We start from the raw sequence: 13097 nt of genomic DNA, 5'->3' as shown, positions 1-13097 counted from the left end.
TATATTTTTGCAATATTTCTCATTTAAATAAGTATTCACACCCCTGAGTCAACACATGTTAGAATCACCTTTGGCAGTGATGCTGTGAGTCTTTCTGGGTAAGTCTCTAAGAGCTTTGCACACCTGGATTATATCATATTTGAACATTATTCTTATTTTAATTCTTCAAGCTCTGTCAAGTTGGTTGCTGATCATTGCTAGACAGCAATTTTCAAGTCTTGCCATTGATTATCAAGCCAATTTAGGTCAAAACTGTAACTAGGCAAACTCAAGAACATTCAATGTCGTCTTGGTAAGCAACTCCAGTGTATATTTGGCCTTGTGTTTTAGGTTACTGTCCTGCTGAAAAATGAATTTGTCTCCTAATGTCTGTTGGAAAGCAGACTTAACCAGGTTATCCTCTAGGATTTTGCCTGTGCTAAGCTCTATTCCGTTTCTTTTAACAAAAAAAACCTCCCTTGTCGATGACATGCATACATACCCATAACATGATGCAGCCACCACTATGCTTGAAAATATGAAGAGTGTTACTCAGTGATGTGTTTAATTGGATTTGCCACAAACATAACGCTTTGTATTCAGGACATTGCTTTTCCACATTTTTGGCAGTGTTACTTTAGTGCCTTATTGTAAACAGGATGCATATTTTYGAATATTTGTATTCTGTACAGGCTTTCTTCTTTTCACTCTATCACTTAGGTTAGTATTGTGAAGTAACTACAATGTTGTTGATCCATCCTCAGTTTTCTCCGATCACAGCCATTGAACTCTGTAACTATGATATCCATAACTATGATATCCATGAGCGGTTTCCTTCCTCTCCGGCAACTGAGTTAGGAAGGAAACCTGTATCTTTGCAGTGACTGGGTGTATTGATACACCATCCAAAGTGTAAGTAATAACTTCACCATGCTCAAAGGGATATTCAATGTCTGCTTTTTAAAWTTTTTACCCATCTACCAATAGGTGCCCTTTTGTGCGAGGCATTGGAAAACCTCCCTGGTCTTTGTGGTTTAATCTGTGTTTGAAACGCACTGCTTGACTGAGGGACCTTACATATTGTGTGTGTGTGTGATAAAGAGATGAGGTAGTCATTCAAGAATTATGTTAAAAACACTATTATTGCACACAGACTGAGTCCATGCAACTTATTATGTGACTTGTTAAGCACATTTTTACTCCTGAACTTATTTAGGCTTGCCATAGCAAAGGGGTTGAATACTTATTGACTCAAAACATTTCTGCTTTTCATTTTTTAAATTAATTTGTAAAAATGTCTAAAAACATAATTACACTWTGACATTATGGGGTATCGTGTGTAGACCAGTGACACAAAATCTCAATATTTTTTTTTACTCAGGCTGTAACAACAAATCACAAGGCACTGTACATAATCATTGAATTCACATGACGTCCTTGATTCAGTCAAATTACTGTTTCTGACAAAGAATCTSGTAATACTTTACTAGAAGGGGTAAACAGTACATACTGTATAAAGGGATAATTATGCTTGAAGACCAATAACACACACAGACTTTTAAAAGTTCAGATATCGATCAAATACATTTTTTAAATCTTTGTGTGGTTGCAACATACAGGAAACCACATTTTGTATTTCTCAGCCAATTAAAATCGTCGACGTAGTTGCACGTGATTAAAGGCGACATGTTAGCTATACTAATTACATAACCTGGAACATTTAGCCACATGCTAACCTTACCAGGTGGCCGTGATTATATCCTGTTCGTAACAGCCAATTAAAATCGTCAACATAGTTGGACGTGCTCTAACACTTGTTCATGGAAGTGTCCTTAACAGAAGTCCAACGGCACGTTCTGATAATCAAAGCAACTACATCACGTGTAGTTGACTGACTGGTCAAATATCTCTCTGTGTAGTGCCTAGCTCCACGTAATTGTCGCAGATTGTGGCAAGGGTTAGAATCACATGAGTCTCCCCCTCATTTTTAAATGTAGAATAACATTTACTGTGTTAGTGTATTAAGATAGGAACCGTGTTGAAAAGTAGTGAACTACATGTATTTCAACTTGTAATATAATTACATTTTGRGGTAGCTTTGTGGTAGTTGAACTAAATTAAAATATTGGTAGTTCAGTAGTTAATAACTTTTTTTGCCATGTAGTGGTGTAGCTAACTACTGGAACTCCACACAGTGGTGTAAAGTACTTAAGTAAAAATACTTTAAATTACTACATAAGTAGTTCTTTGTGGGGTATTATACCTCACTATTTATATTTTTGACAACTTTTACATCACTACATTTCTTAGGACAATAATGTACTTTTTACTCCATACATACAAAAGTACTCATTACATTTTGAATGCTTAGCAGGACAGGAAAATGGTCCAATTCATTCACTTATCTTTGGTCATCCCTTCTGCCTCTGATCTGGCGGACTCATTAAACACACATGCTTCATTTGTAAATGATGTCTGAGTGTTGGAGTGTGCCCCCGGCTATCCGTAAATTAAAGTGAAAATGGTGCTGTCTGATTTGCTTAATATAAGGAATTTGAAATGATTCATACTTTTACTTTTGATACTTAAGCATATTTAAAACCAAATACATTTAGATTTATTATTCAATTTTACTGGGTGACTTTCACTTGAGTCATTTTCTATTAAGGTACTGAATCTTTACTTTTACTCAAGTATGACAATTTTTACCACCACAAACTACACAKAATTTTGTTTAGCAAAAGAAAAACTAAATATGGGTGAAGTAGGCAAGAACGTCCTTTCTTTTTCAGAAATAGACCTGCCTAATTATCACATGAAACATATGTTTTGTGTTTAATGGGCCAAAATTACACATTCTGTTAACATCTGACTCCAGAGTAATCTGTTCTTGCAATTTGTAGTCTATGACATTTTAGATTTAGATGTGATAATTTATCACAAAGTAGTTTGGATGTAGTGAACTACCTCTTTCAAAGTAACATTAATGAAGTAAACTATATTTTTCTTAAGCGTAGCTTGAGTGCAGCTTAACTTCTTCCGGTGTTAAGTAATCGATGACTTGCTAAACTATATGTTCAGAGTGGATTCCCCAAGACTGGGAGGAAAATACAGATAACAGCTTGAAAATGAATTTAATAAAGGAGCTATGGCCTAATAATCATATTGCATAAGCAGACCTATATATATTTATTTATTTTATTTATTTCACCTTTATTTAACCAGGTAGGCAAGTTGAGAACAAGTTCTCATTTACAACCTGAGCAAGATAAAGCAAAGCAGTTCGACACATACAACAACACAGAGTTACACATGGAATAAACAAACATACAGTCAATAATACAGCAGATAAATAAGTCTATATACAATGTGAGCAAGTGAGGAGAGATAAGGGAGATGAAGTKAAAAAAAAAAGAACAAAAAAAAGAAAAAAGGCCATGGTGGCGAAGTAAATACAATATAGCAAGTAAAACAGTGGAATGGTTGATTTGCAGTGGAAGAATGCGCAAAGTAGAAATAGAAATAATTGGGTGCAAAGGAGCAAAATAAATACAGTAGGGAAAGAGGTAGTTGTTTGGGCTAAATTATAGATGGGCTATGTACAGGTGCTGTAATCTGTGAGCTGCTCTGACAGCTGGTGCTTAAAGCTAGTGAGGGAGATAAGTGTTTCCAGTTTCAGAGATTTTTGTAGTTCGTTCCAGTCATTGGCAGCAGAGAACTGGAAGGAGAGGCGGTCAAAGGAAGAATTGGTTTTGGGGGTGACCAGAGAGATATACCTGCTGGAGCGCGTGCTACAGGTGGGTGCTGCTATGGTGACCAGCGAGCTGAGAAAAGGGGGGACTTTACCTAGCAGGGTATTGTAGATGACCTGGAGCCAGTGGGTTTGACGCACGAGTTATGAAGCGAGGCCCAGCCACGAGAGTGTACAGGTCGCAGTGGTGGGTAGTATATGGGGCTTTGGTGACAAAACGGATGGCACTGTGATAGACTGCATCCAATTTTTGGAGTAGGGTATTGGAGGCTATTTTGTAAATGACATCGCCGAAGTCGAGGATTGGTAGGATGGTCAGTTTTACAAGGGTATGTTTGGCAGCATGAGTGAAGGATACTTTGTTTGCAGAATAGGAAGCAATTCTAGATTTAACTTTGGATTTGGAGATGTTTGATGTGAGTCTGGAAGGAGAGTTTACAGTCTAACCAGACCCTAGGTATTTGTAGTTGTCCACATATTCTAAGTCAGAGCCGTCCAGAGTAGTGATGTTGGACAGGCGGGCAGGTGCAGGCAGCGATCGGTTGAAGAGCATGCATTTAGTTTTACTTGTATTTAAGAGCAATTGGAGGCCACGGAAGGAGAGTTGTATGGCATTGAAGCTCACCTGGAGGGTTGTTAACACAGTGTCCAAAGAAGGGCCAGAAGTATACAGAATGGTGTCGTCTGCGTAGAGGTGGATCAGAGACTCACCAGCAGCAAGAGCGACATCATTGATGTATACAGAGAAGAGAGTCGGTCCAAGAATTGAACCCTGTGGCACCCCATAGAGACTGCCAGAGGCCCGGACAACAGACCCTCCGATTTGACCACTGAACTCTATCAGAGAAGTAGTTGGTGAACCAGCGAGGCAATCATTTGAGAAGCCAAGGCTATCGAGTCTGCCGATGAGGATGTGGTGATTGACAGAGTCGAAAGCCTTGGCCAGGTCAATGAAAGACGGCTGCACAGTATTGTTTCTTATCGATGGCGGTTAAGATATCGTTTAGGACCTTGAGCGTGGCTGAGGTGCACCCATGACCAGCTCTGAAACCAGTTTGCATAGCGGAGAAGGTATGGTGGGATTCGGAATGGTCGGTAATCTGTTTGTTGACTTGGCTTTCGAAGACCTTAGAAAGGCAGGGTAGGATAGATATAGGTCTGTAGCAGTTTGGGTCAAGAGTGTCCCCCCTTTGAAGAGGGGGTGACCGCAGCTGCTTTCAAATCTTTGGGAATCTCAGACGACACGAAAGAGAGGTTGAACAGGCTAGTAATAGGGATGGCAACAATTTCAGCAGATAATTTTAGAAAGAAAGGGTCCAGATTATCTAGCCCGGCTGATTTGTAGGGGTCCAGATTTTGCAGCTCATTCAGAACATCAGCTGACTGGATTTGGGAGAAGGAGAAATGGGGAAGGCTTGGGCGAGTAGCTGTGGGGGTGCAGTGCTGTTGACCGGGGTAGGGGTAGCCAGGTGGAAAGCATGGCCAGCCGTAGAAAAATGCTTATTGAAATTCTCAATTATAGTGATTTTATCAGTGGTGACAGAGTTTCTATCCTCAGTGCAGTGGGCAGCTGGGAGGAGGTGTTCTTATTCTCCATGGACTTTTCAGTGTCCCAGAACTTTTTTGAGTTTGTGTTGCAGGAAGCACATTTTCTGCTTGAAGCTAGCCTTGGCTTTTCTAACTGCCTTGGTTATTGGTTTCTAGCTTCCCTGAAAAGTTGCATATCACGGGGCTGTTCGATGCTAATGCAGAACGCCATAGGATGTTTTTGTGTTGGTTAAGGGCAGTCAGGTCTGGAGAGACCAAGGGCTATATCTGTTCCTGGTTCTAATTTTGAATGGGGCATGATTATTTAGATGGTGAGGAAGGCATTTAAAAAAAAAAACAGGCATCCTCTACTGACGGGATGAGATCATATCCTTCCAGGATACCCGGCCAGGTCGATTAGAAAGGCCTGCTCGCTGAAGTGTTTCAGGGAGCGTTTGACAGTGATGAGTGGAGGTCGTTTGACGCGCTGACCCATTACGGATGCAGGCAATGAGGCAGTGATCGCTGAGATCTTGTATTTATATATATATACAGTGGGGAGAACAAGTATTTGTACACTGCCGATTTTGCAGGTTTTCCTACTTACAAAGCATGTAGATGTCTGTAATTTTTATCATAGGTACACTTCAACTGTGAGAGACGGAATCTAAAACAAAAATCCAGAAAATCACATTGTATGATTTTTAAGTAATTAATTTGCATTTTATTGCATGACATAAGTATTTGATCACTACCAACCAGTAAGAATTCCGGCTCTCACAGACCTGTTAGTTTTTCTTTAAGAAGCCCTCCTGTTCTTCACTCATTACCTGTATTAACTGCACCTGTTTGAACTCGTTACCTGTATAAAAGACACCTGTCCACACACTCAATCAAACAGACTCCAACTCTCCACAATGGCCAAGACCAGAGAGCTGTGTAAGGACATCAGGGATACAATTGTAGACCTGCACAAGGCTGGGATGGGCTACAGGACAATAGGCAAGCAGCTTGGTGAGAAGGCAACAACTGTTGCGCAATTATTAGAAATGGAAGAAGTTCAAGATGACGGTCAATCACCCTCGGTCTGGGGCTCCATGCAAGATCTCCCCTCGTGGGGCATCAATGATCATGAGGAAGGTGAGGATCAGCCCAGAACTACACGGCAGGACCTGGTCAATGACCTGAAGAGAGCTGGGACCACAGTCTCAAAGAAACCATTAGTAACACACATGCCTGTATGGATTAAAATCTGCAGCGCATGCAAGGTCCCCCTGCTCAGCCAGCGCATGTCCAGGCCCGTCTGAAGTTTGCCAATGACCATCTGGATGATCCAGAGGAGGAATGGGAGAAGGTTCATGTGGTCTGATGAGAAAAAATAGAGCTTTTTGGTCTAAACTCCACTCGCCGTGTTTGGAGGAAGAAGAAGGATGAGTACAAACCCCAAGAACACCATCCCAACCGTGAAGCATGGAGGTGGAAACATCATTCTTTGGGGATGCTTTTCTGCAAAGGGGACAGGACGACTGCACCGTATGAGGGGAGGATGGATGGGGCATGTATCGCGAGATCTTGGCCAACAACCTCCTTCCCTCAGTAAGAGCATTGAAGATGGGTCGTGGCTGGTTCTTCCAGCATGACAACGACCCGAAACCACAGCCAGGGCAACTAAAGGAGTGGCTCCGTAAGAAGCATCTCAAGGTCCTGGAGTGGCCTAGCCAGTCTCCAGACCTGAACCCAATAGAATATCTTTGGAGGGAGCTGAAAGTCCGTATTGCCCAGCGACAGCCCCGAAACCTGAAGGATCTGGAGAAGATCTGTAGGGAGGAGTGGGCCAAAATCCCTGCTGCAGTGTGTGCAAACCTAGTCAATAACTACAGGAAACGTATGATCTCTGTAATTGCAAACAAAGGTTTCTGTACCAAATATTAAGTTCTGCTTTTCTGATGTATCAAATACTTATGTCATGCAATAAAATGCAAATTAATTACTTAAAAATCATACAATGTGATTTTCTGGATTTTTGTTTTAGATTCCGTCTCTCACAGTTGAAGTGTAACTATGATAAAAATGACAGACCTCTACATGCTTTGTAAGTAGGAAAACCTGKAAAATCGGCAGTGTATCAAATACTTGTTCTCCCCACTGTATATATATATATATAGCCTAAATATATCTCAATTGCTACGACATTGACACTTACCCTCTCAGCCACATATTTGACCGACTGAACACTGGTTCCATACAGATTGTCGTTGTATTGGCCCGCCTCTATGAACTTGTGCTCTTGGATGTCCTGCTCCATCTGCTCTCTGGACATTACAAAATGGTAGTCCCGCCCATCGACCTCGTAGTCCCTTCTTGATCGAGTGGTATCTTTGGTACAAGAGAAGGAGGCAAAGAGGTAAAAGAAAGTGAATTTAAAAGGAGGTAAAAGGAGGAAATTGTTTAACTGAATGTGCAAATTATTGTTGAAGAGGGACTTATAGAGGGGGCAGTGTTTAGAGTGATTGGTTTAACAACTTAAGTGTCATTGTGTCCTTGAAACAAATTCAATATGATCCTAGATAAACGTCAAGGACATATTTAATCCCAAATTATAGGGCGATGCGTCTCAAAATCAGACGACATCTACAGCCGTCCATCGGATGACAATTTTTTTAAATACATTTAGTCATTTAGCAGACGCTCCTATCCAGAGCGACTTACCGGAGCAATTGGGGTTAAGTGCATTGCTTAAGGGAACATCGACATATATTTCACCTAGTCGAAACCGCGACCTTTCAAATGTTTTATTTTTATCAATCTATTTGTTAGAAAAAGACACAAACTTCATTCAACCACTTTGAAATCAAGGTCTTTAAACAATCAGGGGGGAAAAAAGTTGTTCGCAAGACAACATTTAAAGATAGAGTCCTTAATTGAAACAATAAAGCGGTCACCCCGCCTCGGTTTTGGTAGAAAGCTGAGGGATGGGCCTGGAGAAATGTAACCCCTCTCAAATTCACAGACAGAGCTATGGATGCAAAGACTGACCATCCATGAAATAAAAAAAATATTGTTTTAAGCATGTTTTTGAGGCTATATAGGATTTATTTACATTGTTTTACAAACATTGCAGTGAAATACGTTTCTATTAAGGGGTTCTGATGGGGTACGACAGTTGAACTAAGCACATGAGCCATTTATAAYTTATATTCTTCAAGAATCAATGAGTATTGATATTTAATGTATAAGTCCACAAATGGCTGTAGCAACTAAGGATTCTCGCTTTAAATGTCATTTGTTAGTATGGTCCCACTTTACAATAAGTGGCTCTAATACCTTTTTATTTACAATAGAGTTACGAAAGGCAGGCACAGTGTGATCACAGTGTAGATACACAAACACAACTGCCTGTTTGTGTGTGTAAACAAACTAATTCATTGTGCACTGTTAGAAGAACATTTTTCAAAATAACATGATCGTTTTGAACCCATTATAACTAGTACACCTACGCTGAAATCTGGAGGATGTAGGGTTTTCAGTGTGATAGAATGTAAACCCAGTGTAAGTGTTATAATACTCTAAGGTGCTCGATTCAATCCSTATCGCGGAAGTTCAGCGCAATAACACAATTGAAATTTAAAGGCAATGTTCGCGCGTTCGCAGAGACTACATTCACGGTAAACGCTGCATATGTSGGCTCAATTGGAAATGACCTTTACACTTTAAATTGCCCTACAGCGCTGCACTTCCATGACAGGGATTGAATCAAGCCCTGAATGTGCTTTTGTTCAATCAGAATTTTTGGCATACGTGTTGACGTAAATGTGTATAATAGGGAAATCTATAGATTCTCTGTCGCGTTGGTTAAAAAATGTGTAGGTTTTTCCGGGGAATATATAGATTTACCAGTGAGAACAGAAATCTACATATTCCCCACGACGAATCTGTAGATCTCCTGGTAACTGTGTATAGAGAGGCATTTTAGTTTTTTWAAATGTCAATACTTCTACATTTTGAATCAAATACTTACAACAGAGTGGAACCTATTCTACTACCTTTCACTACATTGACTTTACCAACAACTTTGTTACACTACATATATTCTGTATACCAGCAACTAAGTGGCTTACTTACCTCGTTGCCCTGAACTGTTAGCTGCTTTATTTGGTTTTAAAAATAGAAAGATAAGTAAATGAAAACAAACAAAATGAAAACAAAAAATATGACATCAAGTACACAGTGATGTGAAATATACAATAGTATTAAATACTCAATTTAGTTTAGTCCAATATTGATAGTCCCAAAAATGCAAGTCTTCATGATCACTTTCATTACATGACGCTCAGTCTCCTGATTCCCAAAATCAAATAGGAGCAAAAAAAGTTCTAAAACTTTTCACAGGCCTGCTATTAAGACAACCATGCGGCTTGTATGTGCAAAATAATTGGATTGTGAGACCACATTAATTGTGTACAGACGAGAAATGTGTGAAAAATGGTTTTTAAGAGTAAAATGCTCCTTTAAGCCAGAAACGCTACCGTCCACGAACCTTTGAACTTAGTAGTATGGCCTCACTATCTTTCATACTGGTCTACAACAGTCATACAGCTTTTAAACTAAAAACTACCAAAACACCAAATCCTGTTGTCCGTAAAACTATATCCAAATGTGTTCCCATAGCTTCTGTTGGATTGTGAAAAAATAAAGTTTGTAGTAACTTAAAAAAAAAAAAAWAACTAACCATCGATTACAGTGTCTCCTGGCCCATAGACTACATTCAGTGTGAGGAACCATTTAACATCAAGTTCTAAAACCCTGAACTTCCCCTTTAATGGTTCAATTAAATTGCACATGTGAATAGAAGTGAATAATAAGATCCTACATTACTATTGTCATCAAGAAATATTCTCTGGATAATTTAACCAAGTATGTAATATACAAAACAAAGAACCCCAAAAAAACATGTAAGAGGAAAAAATAAAATGCCTTTTGATGAGAAATTAGGAAAAACAATGAATCAAACACTATAATGACATAACAAATMAAGGAGATGGATATAAACCACTAGCACAATGGTGTATTGGCAGCACAGTGGAATTTACAAGGGCAACGGTGGTATCTACTGTTTATAGGGAGAGCTAATCACAAGGGCACATGATCACACAATTCATTTTTGATGCAGCAACTGTCTCCACCCTAAGACAGCGTGGAAYACTGACTCCTGGGTCCAGATGTATCAAGCATCTCAGAGTAGGAGTGCTGCTCTAGGATCAGGTCCTCTCTGTCCATGAAATCTTATCCATTTTGATCTAAGAGGCAAAACTGATCCTAAAATCAGCGCTCCTACTCCGAGAAGCTTGTTACCTAAGGCCCCTGGTTTCCTTGCGAATGTACAGGTACTTACGTGGCACGCAGGAGCCAAATTTMTCAGGGTATTCTGATATCAGGTCGTCATTGATTCTGTCCTTCATTGGTCCAAGGATTATGACGGGTCTGGCGTAATTAACTGAAAGATAAAATGTGTCGATTGACTKATTTACAGACGTTTGAGGCTATAACTGTCCCCCTAGCGTTACTCTCTGCAGTAATTGTGGGCATGCAATTTTACTACAATAGCCACTTACCCATTGTCACGCTATATCCGAGCAAGACGATGCATGCTAGCGCCAGAACGGGTTTGATGTCTCGAGACTCAACAAGTGATTACTTCCTGTAAATAACTAGTATGGGAAGAACTTGTTGAATCTTGCCTGAATCTTCCTGCAGGAGTTAACAGGAAGTCATCAATTGTTTTATATCTGGATTTTAAAACCTTGTGGCACTAGTACACATTGGCTTMCATGGATATAGCCTGACAATGTGTAAGTGGCTAATGTTTCACTGACTGAAAAAGTGCTGAGGCATTAACAAGGACCGCTTTGGTGAAAGATTGGAGTACTCACTCTCATGTCGAATGACAGGCTCATAAGAGAGAATCATGTCCTCTTGACTCCCTGGTGACATGAAACAATAAGAAAACGGTTACTAAAATAGTTACTATAAAACAGAAAACGGTTACTAAAAACAAACATGACATACATGTTCATGCTTATTCTCATGATCAAGTGTCTCACGACAGGAGAAATGTCAATCTGGATGAGTAAAGAAGTGATTAGATACTTGCAATGAAAACACTCTTGGTGTAAATTGCCACACTAAAAATAGGGATTGAGAGACTCTGTTGCCAAGGGAGTTCAACTCCTCTGCTGCACTATGCAAACAGGCTTTTCAAGTATACATTTTACAACAAACAAACAAACSGAGGTTCTTTTCTCTCGTCTGAAATTACGACCAGTGGATGCYTTTTGATTTAGAGCTGTGGCCACAAATGAGTGTACTGAGTGGATAATCAAACTACAGCTGGTAGGGACTGCCATATGGACCTCAAAAGGAACCCTTGACCATCAGTCAAGTTATGACTATGGTGATATATTGGTCGCTTCATTGCATTACTTGTCCATACACTTAAATAATATGACATKAAATCAGTTTCTTTAGTCAAAAGATTGTCAATATAGGCCTAATTTAATTTAGGTCACGATTATAGCTCTCAGGAGGATGATCACATTGGGTGCTTGTCTCAAAACCGAAAAAAAACTCTTTGCCACGATTAATTTACCCTTCTACTATAACACACCAAGTGCCCTGCTTCACTTTGAAGGCTTCAGCATAACACCTATAAAACCTATATGAACTGTTATCTGGCAACTCACAGTTGTATTTAATTGGTGCTTCTTTGGCATGTTAAGTTAATTGGTTAGTATGCGCAAAACACAGCCACATCAACATTCCCCCCATACTAGCCATAGTTATACTGTAATTATAAAGTGTCAATCTACTTCACATAATTGGTGCTTTTTTATTTATTTCATATGAAACACAAGACGGTACCAACGTGATTTTGTTCTGCATCTATTTGTACTCTGATCCCGGGATTTGGACTCAACATAACATGAATAATAATATATAATAGTTATATAAAAATAAGAGGAGAAAGCAAATGTTACACAGGTGGGTGTCCATTATTGTCGCAGTAAAGTAAAAAGTTGTGACAGAAAAAGAAATGGGAGACAAGAACACCTTCTTTCTTGTCATGGGATTCAACAATGCAATGTGTCAAACTCATTCCATGGAGAAACATTCAAAATGTACTATAAGTGAGATAATTAAAAAGCACAAATATACATTGCATTGACAGTAAGAACCCCTTAGCATGCCAGCCTAAAAAGAGCTGATCCCATTCAGATGACCAGTGTATATCCAAACAGATAACACCTGTCTGTTATAGAAAGAGACAGAGAGATTTACTATAAACAGAATAGTTGCATTAAAAAAAAGTACATTTATTTCCAGACTTAAACACTTTGTTTCCGTCTTTCTTTTTTTTTGTGTCATGCAAACAATCCTAATGTTAGGTGACAGAAATCAAGACAATCAGGTCCCAAAGTGAGTCGTGATACTGCAGCATGCAAACAGGCTATCTAAAAAAGAGTTAATAAGGTAGCGAAAAAACAAAGAGGGAGGAAACAAGCCCAAACTCAAAAGGGAAATGTGTTGGGAGGGGGAGATTTGTTTGACTGAAACGACAGGACCATTCCTAAACCAACTTACTCAGCGTCTTTGTCCCATACCCGTCATCACCTATTCCTGGGATGTCCTACATGGCCGTCCCAAGAGAGCAAAGACAAGGAGAGAAGGCAAGGATAGCCGGAAAYGAGGAAGGAAGAGGTAAGTGGCGTTAAAGAGGTGAAACGGTGAAACCCTGAAAGGCAAGATTGGTTAGTCCAGCTCAGATCATCTGTCTCAGTTCAGA

General features: G+C 39.6%; 1 protein-coding gene across 27 annotated transcripts in view; it reads right to left on the bottom strand.

Moving 5' to 3' along the window:
* LOC111980729 (disks large homolog 2) overlaps positions 1-13097 on the bottom strand; it is a 243653-nt gene that overhangs the window by 3408 nt on the left and 227148 nt on the right. For 19 of the 27 annotated variants that reach the window (XM_070449291.1, XM_070449290.1, XM_024011648.2 and 16 more), the window contains 3 exons: positions 11188-11238; positions 10650-10751; positions 7461-7633 (listed from right to left, as the gene is read on the bottom strand). In XM_070449291.1, the coding sequence (XP_070305392.1) occupies positions 7461-7633; positions 10650-10751; positions 11188-11238 (326 nt within the window). Of the gene's footprint in view, positions 1-7460; positions 7634-10649; positions 10752-11187; positions 11239-12895; positions 12942-13097 lie in introns of all 27 variants that reach the window. The other 8 variants (XR_002879498.2, XM_024011656.2, XM_070449297.1 and 5 more) reach the window with 1 other exon arrangement.

The sequence above is a fragment of the Salvelinus sp. IW2-2015 genome, linkage group LG20 (genome assembly GCF_002910315.2).
Source record: "Salvelinus sp. IW2-2015 linkage group LG20, ASM291031v2, whole genome shotgun sequence".
NCBI classification, from domain to species: domain Eukaryota; kingdom Metazoa; phylum Chordata; class Actinopteri; order Salmoniformes; family Salmonidae; genus Salvelinus; species Salvelinus sp. IW2-2015.
Note: the sequence above shows the minus strand (reverse complement) of the source record. Positions and strands in the feature narration are given on the sequence as shown.